The 13,741-nt window shown below is 41.3% G+C and overlaps 1 protein-coding gene across 1 annotated transcript in view; it reads left to right on the forward strand.

Moving 5' to 3' along the window:
• The window catches only part of LOC140453953 (dynein axonemal heavy chain 8-like), a 1,210,036-nt gene that overhangs the window by 1,081,459 nt on the left and 114,836 nt on the right, over positions 1 to 13,741 (forward strand). Inside the window, exons 75-76 of the mRNA XM_072548830.1 lie at positions 4,662 to 4,833; positions 13,192 to 13,347. Of these exons, the coding sequence (XP_072404931.1) occupies positions 4,662 to 4,833; positions 13,192 to 13,347 (328 nt within the window). The remainder of the gene's footprint in view (positions 1 to 4,661; positions 4,834 to 13,191; positions 13,348 to 13,741) is intronic.

The following is a 13,741-nucleotide window of genomic DNA, read 5'->3' on the forward strand; positions in this document are numbered from 1 at the left end:
TGAAAAACAAGCATAGCAGATACATATACAAACCTGCAGGTTCCCCTTCAAGCCACTGAACATCCTGACTTGGAAATATGCCAGCATTCCTCCACTGGGTCTCAATCCTGGAATTCATGCCCTAACCGCAATGTGAGTTTACCTACAGCATAGAGACTGCAGCAGTTCAAGGTGACAGCATCGCCACCACTGTATCAGGGGTAACTAGGGATGGACAATGACAATTGGCCCTGACAGTGAATCCCACATCCCAGGACTGAATCAAAACAAAATGTTCAAGCCCCATGAACGAAAATAAAAAGCCTCATATCATAGGGTAATCCTATTCCTCCAGTGCCCTTCTAGTGAAATTCCACTGTACCAGCCTGTACCTACCTCCTTAAATATGGAGACCAAACTCCATACAATATTCCAGCTGGAATCTCTCAAAGCCCTATGCAATTTTAGCAAGGCTTCTTTATCCTTTAATTCCAATTTCCTTGCAACAAAGACCACCATGCAATGTGCCTTTCTAATTGCTTGCTGTAACTGCATGTTAATTTAATGTATCTTTTACAAACATGATTAAATCTTTCTGAACAACATTTTACAGGTTTCAGGCTATCGTAAAAATACTCTGCTTCTCGGTTCTGACGTAGAAAATAAATCAATTCTTTATATTATTCTGTCATTTTGATGCACATTCAAGTAACCTGTCCTCAAAGTTTAAATTCTCACCTAGCTGTGTATCGTCAGCCAAGGGACTCAGTCTCTCCATCTCTCCATCTCATCCAATACAAATTGTAAATAGCTGAGGCTTCATGCATATCTTGCAGGATTCCATATATTGTGTTACAAGTCTCTCAAAATGCCCCATTTATCCCTTTCCTGTGCTCCTTGTCAAGTAATCTGTCTTTTATCAAAGCTCATATATTACCCCAATACCTTGTCTCTAAGCTTCTATATTAGTCTTTAACACAGCACATTATCAAATGCCGTTTGAAAATCTAAAGACATTACATCTAATGGTTATTCTTGTTCTATTCTGCTGATTACATTTCCACAAAAAAAGATTTTGTCCTGTCTTGTCACATTCAGCATGTATTGTTAACACTTTAATAATGGATTGCAACATTTCCTCAATGTAAGATTTTCTGGCCTGTTCTTGCCAGTGTTTTTTTCTCAGCCTTTTTATTTGAATAGTGCCAGTACATCTTCTAAATTGTGATCTGCTAGCATCATTCAAGAATATTAGTAATTTTGGAAAATCATACCTCACACACCCTTTATTTCTGCAGTTATCACTTCTACAATTCCAGAAAGTGCATGGTCAAGTCTTGGACATTTGCTAGTCTTTGTTTCGTCAAACTCCTCAAAAAATGTTTCGCTTCTGATATTAATAACCTTGAGTCTCCCCCTCTTATTTGCCTTTGGTTAAGCTCTATTTCTGGTATGTGACGTCTCTTGAGAAGGCAGGCACAATGCAGGTCTATCTGGAATGTTTGAAATGATAACCGGGGAAAAGGATTAGGCCAGGTGGCAAAAGTTCACTTTCCCAATGATGGGTTAAAGTTTTGATATTAAGGTCTGAAAACCCTTTCAGGTAGGCTGGATTTTTCTGAACCTTGGACTTCTTTTGTATTTATTAGCATTCTATGAACATTCATTAACACCTAGATTGCTGGAATTGCATTCACAGATTCAATCTTGTTAAGGAAAAATGAGAAACTGAGGTGGAAAGGAGCAAATCACAGTGATAGGTACAAGCAGAACCAAGAAGGGTTGGAGCTACATATTTCGGAATGGCAATACAGTGTGGTACTGGAGTGGGGAGAACAAGAAGGTGAATTAAATAATTGGTGCTGTAAAACTGGTACTAGGTATGGGGATCTGGGTGGGAGTGGGATCAGGAGGAAGAGGAGGAACATCAAGAGAGATAGTGAAATGCCAACAGTCACAGGCCAAGATTGAAGAAGGAAAACAGGGATGTTGGAAGAAAGGAGAAGGTATCTCAAAATTAAAGTGGGAGAACGTATAATCTAGAGAGGAAGGATATAGGGTGAACAAATCAAAATAAATATTTACAACTACTATGTCTGCAAAACAGAAGATGGTGAAATTTGAATAACATCAGGAATTTTAAAAAAAGATAATCTGATGATGAAAGTGTAATCATTGTTAATTTTCATAGAAATCCGTGGGGCAGGAGAGTCGATGTTTCGAGCATGAGCTCTTTACCAGGAATGAAGAGTTCCTGATGAAGAGCTTATGCTCGAAAAGTCAACTCTCCTGCTCCTCAATGCTGCCTGACCTGCTGTGCTTTTCCAACACCACACTTTCTGATTCTGATCTCCAGCATCTGCAATCCTCACTTTCTCCCTGTCACAGAAATCCATTGGGTTCACTGTTAGAGAAGGAAATCTGCTGATTTTACCTTATTTAGCCTACATGTGACTCTGGTTCTCAAATGTGGATGACTCTCAACTGCTTTTTGAAAGATCCTGGAAAGCCAATGAGCTCAAGGGTGATGGAGGATGGGCAACAATTGCCAGCCTTGCTAATGACCTTCATCCCATGAAAGAATGTACTCAAAGCAACTGCTCTGCTTGGAATTCTGTTGTGGCAGGAGACTCTCATGAAGACAACAGAAATATCCTTGTTGCACACTTTCAACGCTCCATTACACCCACTGACTCATTGGACCCCCTAGCTTGTCACCAACCAAAATGAAGAAGGCTTATTCAGGAAGATTGCAAACAACATTAAGTGACTTTAATTAGTAAGTGCAGAGGTGATGTCAAGATGTCAGACTCGAAGTAATTCATCTCCTCAAACCATTTAAACATCATCTGCCCCTCATTGGATCATATATTTCAAAACCCATCAAACCAGAGTGGAAGAAAGTCATCCTTAATCCCTTGGACTGCCTAGGAGAACAGAGCAAATTCTATGGTTCTATGATTCTACCCATCTTTTTTGCACTTAATTCTCTTCTGATTTTCAAACTGCAGATTGATTATGCTTGCATCACTTGCTTGCCCCACGCTTACTCTTTCCAGCCTCATAATTTATTTCTTTCAGGTAACCAAATTCTTCCACCTAGTCAGTATCTAATGTGGAAGCCTAAACTACAGGAGCAGAAGGGACTGATGATGAAGCTTCCATTAATTAGTACACTTGGTGCTATGGAGGAATTTGAAAGAAAGGATGAGAATTTTAAAATCAAGTAATTGCTTGACTGGGTGCCAGTGGAGGTCAGTGATCACAGGAGTGGTAGGTTATGGGTCTTGGTTCAAGTTAAGACATGATCGTCAGAATTTTGATTTACCTCAGTTTTATGAAGGGTAGAATGTGGGAAAACTCCAGGAGTACAGTGGAGTAGTTATGGCTAAAGATTATGAAGACACACTGAGAGTATTACCATCAGGTATAGTGAGATGAGCAATATTGAGCAATGGCATAAAGGTGAAAAAAAAATCTTAGTGATGTTTCAGATGGGAAGTTAGGACTCCTTTTTGGGATCAAATACGGCACCCAGGTTTTGACACTCAGGCTAAACTTAGTCTGTTGCCACTTGTGAGGGGGGAAGGATAGAGTAGGCTAGAAAGAAGGAAAGGAATTTGGAATGCTACCAAAAGCAATGGCTACAGTATTCCCATATTTAATAGGAGACATTTGTGCTCATCTAGCTCTGCAGTACTGCATGTCAGATATGCTGTCTGATAGTTTAATAATAGTGGAGGATCAAATGACGAAATGGCGGTGAGGCAGCGCAGGATATCATCGAAATCATGTGAAAACTTACAGCAGTTTTAGTTGAAAACACTTAGGCTCAATGTAAAGATGAGAAGTGGAATGGAGCAGCAGCCCCTTGTGGATCTAAAGGTAACTGTGTAGAAGCATGAAGAGACGCTCCCAATACTGGGATAAACTGTTCTGACTGGAACATTGCAGCCACAACATAGCCCTGTGTCTTGTGCAGCACATTTGTAGCTCTCTACACCAACTCCAGAAACTCAAGTGTAGCCCCTAGAGCCGTGCTCCCAAACTGAGTGGGTTGGGACCCGAATAGGATGGCAAGCTCTGACATGTGGCTGTTGGAGAGTTCTGAGCAAGTTATAATACTGTACAGCTGTTCTCCCCCTCTCTCAGTATGTACTGAGGTGTCACAACACATTCAAGCTTCGAAATGGAGGAACAGAAGAAAAGGTTTGGGAAGCACTGCCCGAGAGTTTAATCAGAACTATCCACTAAGTAATGGTTACATCAAATAACACATCTGAACATGTGTTTAATAGAGGGTAGTATCTGGAGTGGTCAGTTTGAAATTGCCCCCAGGTTATCATCACTCATTGCTTACTCTCTGTGTTCCAGGAGCATACCCATAATGCTCAGACAAATTACCTTCCCAAGGTGGCGTCCAGCATACCCATGCCAGAAGTGAGCTCACACAGTTCATGCAGCATTTTGTTTTGAAAACAGCGTCCATTACACCCAAAAAGCAGGGGTTACATAGCCATACTTCATGGAGACAGATAATTCAACATTCGCCATGTTCGCCTGGAAGATGTATTGTATTTTACAGATGGCCTGGTGTTTGACAATGTTGTTTTTCATCTCACACTAATGTCCTCTGCTCTTGATTGTTCACTAGTCATTACACTTCACCTTTTGCATGTTAGGTTGGTGGGAGATGTGCTGTTGGCTACTGGATTTCTCTCATACAGTGGTCCCTTCAATCAAACCTTCAGAGACATACTGTTTAAAGTAATTTGGGAAGCAGAGTTGCAGAAAAAGAGAATACCCTACACAGATAGTATGAACCTCATAAACTTTCTGGTGGATCAGCCTACGGTAAGACTGGCTCACACACATTTGTGTCTATTAACTTTTATAATAAAATGTTTTTCAGTGCTGCAGTGAAAGTTGTTGTATATACTAAAAATGTTTGTTTTTAATACTCTTTAATGACGTTACTGTCTTGGTTAAAGATGTCCTCATTTATATCTGTCACCTAGTTTGTTTCCTATTGTCTGAAACAAATATGTTTTATTGGATAAATAGAAATGTTAATGTTTCCAGCTGAAATTGTTTCCTCAGAGTTTTAGACTCTAAGAGGAAGCAATTACAAATTTCACTCTCTACACCTTAAACATGACACTGAAGGCCCTAACTTTGCCATCCTGTGTTATTTATGCAGCTTATGCCTTTAAAAGATCTATTTCGAAGGCGTACTTGTTTCAATATTGCTCGCCCTAGTGAAACATGTGAAGCCTCACTTGATGTTATAAAGTTCAGGGTGAAGTTAATAAAACTAGAAAGCTAGTTTCATGGGGATAACACTTGACAACAATAAAAAAGGAGTTTGTTTTTATTCTTCATGAGATGTGCATGTTGTCAGCAAGGGCAGTTTTGTCATCTGTCCCACATTAGCCTGCAATAAATTGGCTTTCTAGGCCACTTCAGAGTCTATCACATTGCTATGGGGAAACCCACATAGGAAAAAGCAGGAAAGGATCGAAAGGGTGTTAGTGTTGCCTGGTGTTAGAGCATAGTTAACTATGAACAGAAGCTGACTAAGCTTGGGTTGTTTTCTTTGGAGCAGAAAAGACTGAGGAGGCCTTATTGGCATGTAAAAGATCATAAGAGGCCTGGACCGGGTGGATAGGAAGCAGTTGGATCCCCTTGGTCAAAAGATCAGTATTGAGGAAGCTTAATTTTGAGGTGAAAAGCAGGAGGTTTACAGGATGTTTGAGGAAAACATTTTCACCCAGGTGGTGACTCAGGTCTGGAATGCATTGCCTGGGAGAGAAGTTGGGATGGAAATGTCAGAACCTCTAAAGCATATTTGGATAAGCTCTTGAAATGTTATAATATCCAAGTGCTGGGAAAGTGGGACTAGTGTAGATTTAGCATAGTTTGTGTGGGTTCAGACTCGATGGGCTGAAGGATCTTTTCTGTACTTCAAGATTTTATGACTCTAGTCTCCAGAGTGAGGCACAGCCCTAGAGCAGGGCAAGACTGGCAGCTCAACATTTCAGGGTTTAGATGTTTCAGATGAGATAGAGAGGAACATAAAGGAGCAGGGCAGTTGTGTTACTGATTAAGGAGAATGTCATAGCTGTACTAATATCACCTCTCATTCTCCTAAATTCCAAAGGCCTAATCTGCTCAACCTGTCCTCATAACACAGATGCCCCCATACTTGGTATCAGCCTAGTGAGTCATCTCTGGATTGCCTTCAATGCCAGGATATTTTTCCTTACATCTGGGGCCAAAACCATCTATACTATTGTAGCTATTGTCTAACTAGTGCCACATAGTTTTAGCAAAACCTCCTTATTTTTAGACCCCATTCCCTTTGAAATAAAGTCCAGCATTCCATTTGCCTTCCCTAATACCCACTGAAATTGGGGGTACCAGCTTTTTGTGACTGAATTTAAATTCCATTAGCTGGACTGGTAGGTTTTGAACATGTCTCCAGAGCATTAGCCTGGGCCTCTGGATGATGAGTCATCATCTCCTCAAAGTCAAGAAGAAAATAAAGTGCGCAACTAACACTCATATTCAATTTTGCAGTCGTCAACCCCAAGACAACCTGAAGAAATCAGTTAAAGAAATAGCGCGCCTGCCGTATTGATGAGGAAAATGAAGAGGTTAAAACAGTTCAAGGTGTTGTCCTGTATTTTCACATTGACTCATCTGATTTTGGGAATGTTGAAGAATATGCTTTCCAGAGATAATAGCAAATCCTGGAGTGCTGCAGATTGGATAAGATTGAAAATGGTTTGAAGCCCGAGTTTGTTCTATTAGAAGTTAGTATGAATCTTGTTTGCTGTACAGCTTTCAGAGTTTGAAGAGATTTCAGAAATAGGGTATTTGGAAAAAGACAGAGAGAGATTTTGAGAAAGAAAGAGTTTTGACTTGAACCATTACTGATGTGTGTTCCACAATAATTAATCTTAAAACTCAACTTCAGGGAATATAATACACCAACACAATATAGTGCCAGAATTAAGGTAGAAAATGTGTGAATGTGACTTTTCATTAATGTGGTCTTTGGTGTGGGCAGTATTGATATTCTTCATTAAAGGATACCATGTATTATGAGACTGGAGGCACATGTAAGCCAGATCACATAGGGCTAGCAGATTGTCTTACCTCAGGACATTAAGCTGTCAATAATTTTGGCACCTTTTTTGTTAGTACCAGGTCTATTGATTATTATAGAAACATAAAAGATAGGAACAGGAGTAGGCCATTTTATTCCAGAAGCCCACTCTGCCATTCAATATGATCATGGATGATCATCAAGCTCAATATCCTAACCTCATTCTTCCTCATATTCTTTGATCCCTACAGGCACAAGAGCAAGTGGTAATGATTCCACAGGTGCACCACTTTCTGGGTAAAAAATGTTCTCCTCAACTCAACCATAAAAGGTTTACCCCCTATCATTAACCAATGATCCCTGTATCTGGGTGCCCCCACCAGTGGAAACATCCTTCCTGCATCTAATCTGTCTAGCTGTCTTAGAATTTTATAAGTTTCCATGAGATCCCTCTCATTCTTCTAAATCTCCAGTGAATGCAATCTTAACCAACTCAGCCTCTCCTCATACATCTGTCTTACCATCCCAAGATTCAATTTGGAAAACCTTTGCTACACCCAGATAAGGAGATCAAAACTGCACACAATTTACCCGGTGTGGCCTCATCAGTTCCATGTATAATTGCAGCTAGACATTTGTGTTAATTTACTCAAATCCTCTTGTTATGAAGGCCTACATACAATTTGCCTTCTTTACTCTGTCCTGCATCTCATAGAATCCCTACAGTGTGGAAGTTGGCCATTCAGCCCATCAAATCCGTACCAACACCCCGAAGAGCATCCCAATCACCCCACCCTTGTAGCCCTGCATTTCCCATGACCAATCCACTTAATCTGCACATCTTTGGACTGCGGGAGGAAACTAGAGCACCTGGAGGAAATTCACACAGCCACGGGAAGAACATGCAAACCTGAGGTTGGACTTGAACCTGGGTCCCTGGTGCTGTGAGGCAGCAGTGCTAACCATGAGCCACCGTGCCACCCTTTACCAACTGCCACCAGCTCTGCCATTCAATATGATCATGGCTGATTATCAAACTCAATACCCTAAACTCACTCCCACTTGCTGCCAGCAACTGGTGAACGAGGACACCCAGGTCTCATTGAACATTTCCCTGTCTTAATTTACAGCCATTCATATAATAATCTGCCTTCCTATTTTTGGTGCCAAAGTGGATAACATTACATTCATCCAAATCATTCTGCATCTGCCATGCATTTGCTTACTCACACAGCTGCCCAAATCACACTGTAATATCTCTGCATCCTTCTCACCCTCCTATTCAGCTTTGTGTTAACTGCTAATTTTGATATTGCATTTAGTTTTAATATTACACTTTGTTCCCTCACGAAAATCATTAACATATCATATGAATTGCTGTGGTCCTAGGACCAATCCCTCCAGCACCCACAATTCACTGCCTGCCATTCAAAAAAAAACATTTATTCCTCCTCTTTGTTTCTTATCTACTAACAAATTTTTCTGATCATCTCAATATACTGCCACCAATCCCATGCACTTAAATGTTACTTATTAAACTCTTTTGTGGGACTTTGTCAAAAGCCTTCTGAAAGTCCAAATAAACCATATCACCCAAGATCCCCCATCGACGCTACTAAATACATCGTCAAAGAATTCCAATAGATGTACCAAGCATGATTTCCCTTTCATAAGTCTATGCTTTCATAAGTCTACCACTGTTTTCTAATTACTCTGCCATCAAATCCTTGATCATGGCCATTGGTCAGATGGCTGGGGGGAGTGGGGGGGGGCCGAGGAGTGGCAGGTGGAATGTAATTAGATAAATGTGAGGTGCTGCATTTTGGAAAAGCAAATCAGGTCATGATTTATACACTTAATGGTCAGATCCTGGGAGTGTTGCTGAACAAAAGGATCTTGTAGTTCAGGTTCATAGCTCCTTGAAACTACAATCATCATAGATAGAATAGTGACGAAGGCATTTGGCATGCTTTCCTTTATTAGTCAGTGCATTGAATACAGGAGTTGGAAAGTTATGTTGCAGCTGTACAGGGCATTGGTTAGGCCACTTTTGGAACATTGTGTGCAATTCTGGTCTCTCTGCTGTAGGAAGGATATTGTGAAACTTGAAAGGGTTTAGAAAAGATTTACAAGGATGTTGCCATGGTTGGAGGGTTTGAGCTACAGGGAGAAGTTGAATAGGCTGGAGCTGTTTTCCCTGGAGTGTCAGAGGCTGAGGGGCACCTTACAGAGATTTATGAAATCATGAGGGGCATGGATAGGGTAAATATGGATGGGGAGTCCAAAACTAGAGGGAATAGGTTTAAGGTGAGTAGAGGCAATCGTTTCATACAAAGGATGGTGCATGTACACAATGAGCTGTCAGAGAAAATAGTGGATTAGTACAATTACAACACTTAAAAGGCACCTAGATGGGTACATGAATAGGACGGGTTTAGAGGGATGTGAACCAAGTGCTGGCAAATGGGACTAAATTAATTTAGGATATCTGGTTGGCATGGACGAGTTGGACTGAAGGGTCTGTTTCTGTGCTGTACATCTCTCTGACTCTATCTTAACCACTACTGGCATCAGGCTCACTAGTCAATAATTCCCTATTTTCCCTTACTCCCCAGTTTAAATAGAGGGGTTACATTAGCTACCCTCCAATCTGCAGGAACTGTTTCAGATTCTAAAGAAACATGGATGGTGATCATTAATGCATCCATTATCTCTGGAGCCATTGCCTATCCTTTCAATAACATTTACCAATCCATCATTGCCAGTTTTACACTTTACAATAGGAACATAAGAATTAGGAGCAGGAGAAGGCAATCCTTGAGCTTCTCTGCCATTTAATATGATCATTAGAATTAGAATCCCTGCAGCGTGGAAACAGGCCCTTTGGCCCAACAAGTCCACTCCGACCCTCCAAAGAGCAACCCACCCAGACCCATTCCCCCAAACCAATATTTACCCCTGACTAATAATCAACACTGTGGCAATTTAGCATGGCCAATTCACCTAAGTGCACATCTTTGGATTGTGGAAGGAAACCAGAGCACCCAGAGGAAACCCACACAGACACGGGGAGAATGCACGAACTCCACACAGGTCCCTGGCACTGTGAGGCAGTAGTGCTAACCACTGAGCCACCTTTGCCACTGATCAAGGCTGATCTCAGTTTAGCCTAACTTCACTTTCATGTCAACTCTCCTTAACCCTACAACTCATTGCTAATTAAAAACTCCTCAAATTTACTCAGTGTCCCACCACTCTCTGAGATAAGTAATTCCCCTCATCTCTGTTTAAATTTGCTACCACTTACTCTAAAAATATGACCTCTCATTCTAAGTTGCTCAACCTGAGGTAGCATCTCTATACATCTACTTCATCAAGCCCTTTAAAATCTTTTTTTTAATTGACAAGTGGGACATGGGTGTCACTGGCTGGCCGGCATTTATTGTCCATTCCTGGTTGCCCTTGAGAAGATAGTGGTGAGCTGCTTTATTGAACTACTGCTGTCCACATGCAACTGGTGGACCTACAATACCCTTAGGGAGGGAATTCCAGGATTTTGATCAGAAGAGTGATATATTTCCAAGTCAGGATGGTGATTGGCTTGGAAGGGAACTTGCAGCTGATGGTGTTCCCGTATATCCGCTATCCTTGACCTTCTATGTGGAAGTAATTGTAGGTTTGGAAGGTGCTACCTAAGGATCTTTGGTTAATTTCTGCAGCGCATATTGCAGATGGTACATAGTACTATTACTGACCGTCTCTGTAGAGGGAGTGAAAGCTTGTGGATGCAGTACCAATCAAGCGGCTGCTTGATCCTGGATGTTGTTCAAGCTGTACCCATCCAGGCAAGAAGTGAGTATTCCATCACACTCCTGACTTCAGTCTTGTAGCTGATGGAAAGGCGTTGGGGAGCAGGTGGTGAGTTACTCACTACAGTCTTCCTAGCCTCTGAGCTGCTCTTGTAGCTACTGTGTTTGTGTGGCAACTGCAGTTGATTTTCTGGTCAGTGTTATTAACTGCACAATTTGATAGTGGGGGATTCAGTGACAGCAACATCATTGAATGTCAAGGGGTGATGCTGGATTGTCTGTTATTGGAAATGGTCATTGCCTGGCATTTACATGGGCAAGTGTTACTTGCCATCTGTCAGCCCAAGCCTGGATATAGTCCAGATCTTGTTGCATTTGAACATGGACTGCTTCAGTGTCTGAAGAGCTGGTGCTGAATTGTCTGCAAGTATCAGTGAGCATCTTCACTTCTGATGGAGGGAAGATCAATGATGAAGCAGCTGAAGATGTTGGGCCTAGGACATTACCCAGAGGAACTCCTGCAGAGATGTCCTAGAGCTGACATAGAGTCATACAGTCGTATAGATGTACAGCACAGAAACAGACCTTTCAGTTCTTGCTGACGAGATATCCTAAATCAATCTAGTCCCATTTGCCAGCATTTGGCCTGTATCACTTTAAATCCTTCCTATTCATATACCCATCCAGATGCCTTTTAAATGTTGCAATTGAACCAACCTCCACCACTTCCCCAGGCAACTCATTCCATACACGCACCACCCTCTGCATGAAAACGTTGCCCCTTAGGTCCCTTTTAAATCTTTACCCACTCACCTTAAACCTATTCCTCCAGTTTTGGACTCCCCCACCCTCACGAAATGACCTCGGTTATTCACCCTTCCATGCCTTTCATGATTTTATAAAACTCTATAAGATCACCGCTCAGCTTCCGACGCTCCAGGGAAAACAGCCTCTGCCTATTCAGCCTCTCCCTATAGCCCAAAGCCTCCACCCTGGCAACATTCTTGTAAGTATTTTCCGAACCCTTTCATGTTATACACATCTTTCTTATAGCAGAATTGCACACAATATTCCAAAAGTGGCTTAACCAATGTCCTGTACAGCCGCAACATGACCTCCTAACTCCTATACTCCATGCACTGACCAATAAAGGAAAGCATACCAAACGCCTTCTTCACTATCCTATCTACCTGCAACTCCACTTTCAAAGAGCTATGAACCTGCATTATTTAGATAGAAGTTTAATCTCCACACGATATTAAATAAGATTATTTCGAGGTCCTTCATGCAATAAGTTGGATGAGGAAAAGGGGACAATAAAGATAAGGTTCAAACTTATAAGTGAAAAAGTCAATAGGGAGAAATAGTTTCCAAAGGCTATGATGGCCAGTAACCAGAGGATTCTGATTGAAGGTAATTAGCAAAAAAAGCTGGGAGAAGCATTACAAAATTGATGCAGCATCGCAGTCATCACAAACGATGTTGCACCGTAACATTATTTACTTGTGATCCCAGCTGGAATGTAGTAGGAGACTAGTTGATTGTAATGGGCATGGGGCAGTTTGACCAAGCCCAGACCTGCCGCTGATGCCCGCAATGGAGGGTGTGATGAGAATTCACAGGACAGCAACCCTGAACCTAAAGCTTCAATTCAAACAAGAAATTCGCATGTGAACAAAATTGCAGCCCTGCACACCCATCCTGAAGCCTGACAGTCTGGAGATTCTCTGTTTAAATTCCATCATTGAGCAATTTAGGCCTGTACCCTGTGGAGTTTTGAAGAATGAGAGTGTACCTAATAGAGATATATGTTGGCTTCTCCTGAAGCCACTGTGAGAAGAAGACTCTGATCCTGAGCCAGACACCCATCCACATGTGAACGCGTCAAAAATATCCCTGGAGTCTGCAGAGCTGGTTCAATACAGGTTCTCTGTCAGAACAATTCAACTAGTCCCATTCATTAATTATGACTGACTTCCAACAACCACAGCCATCTTCCTTTGCGCCAGGTTTCACTCCAACATATACCTCTATTAGGTACACTCTCATTCTTCTAAACTCCACAGGATATTGGCCTAAATTGCTCAATGATGGAATTTAAACTGAGAATCTCCAGACTGTCAGTTTAGTATTATAACCATTAGCGTACATGCTACAAATACCTATAATGGCAGTTTCTGTCATTCTTTATTAAATATTTTTGACCTGATCTTCACTAATCATTTAAGAAGAATCTTTGAGGCCAGCTTTACTTCATTGCCTTGTTAAGTATGTGTGATTTTATCTTTGCAGATCAGTGAGTGGAACCTACAAGGATTACCGAGTGATGACCTGTCAGTTCAGAATGGCATCATTGTTACCAAAGCAACCAGGTATCCACTTCTCATTGACCCTCAAACACAGGGTAAAACCTGGATCAAGAAGAAGGAGAAACATAATGAACTGCAGGTAGGAATGGACGGATTTTTTGAAGCAGTCTATTAATCACAAACATAAAATAATCGAATACCACTAATCAGTGCCCTGCACAATTCATTTTCTTCTCTGGTTTTCTCCCTTACACTGCTGACTATACAGATACCTCTCTCAAATAACATAAAAATTGCTGAACAAACTAAGCATGTCTGGCAGTACCCATGGAGAGAAAGCAGAATTAATGGTTCTGGTACAGTGACCCTTCTTCAGAACAGGAGAATTATCCAACAATTCTGTTTCTGTTTCAGATTTCCAGCATCCACAGGTTTTTTTTGGTTAGCACACCTCCCTCAAATGTCTGCTATTCACAATTAAGACATGGCATAGAATGTTACCTGGCTGAGATAAGTGGGCAAGGCAATCTCAG

The sequence above is a fragment of the Chiloscyllium punctatum genome, chromosome 3 (assembly GCF_047496795.1).
Source record: "Chiloscyllium punctatum isolate Juve2018m chromosome 3, sChiPun1.3, whole genome shotgun sequence".
In the NCBI taxonomy this organism is placed as follows: Eukaryota; Metazoa; Chordata; class Chondrichthyes; order Orectolobiformes; family Hemiscylliidae; genus Chiloscyllium; species Chiloscyllium punctatum.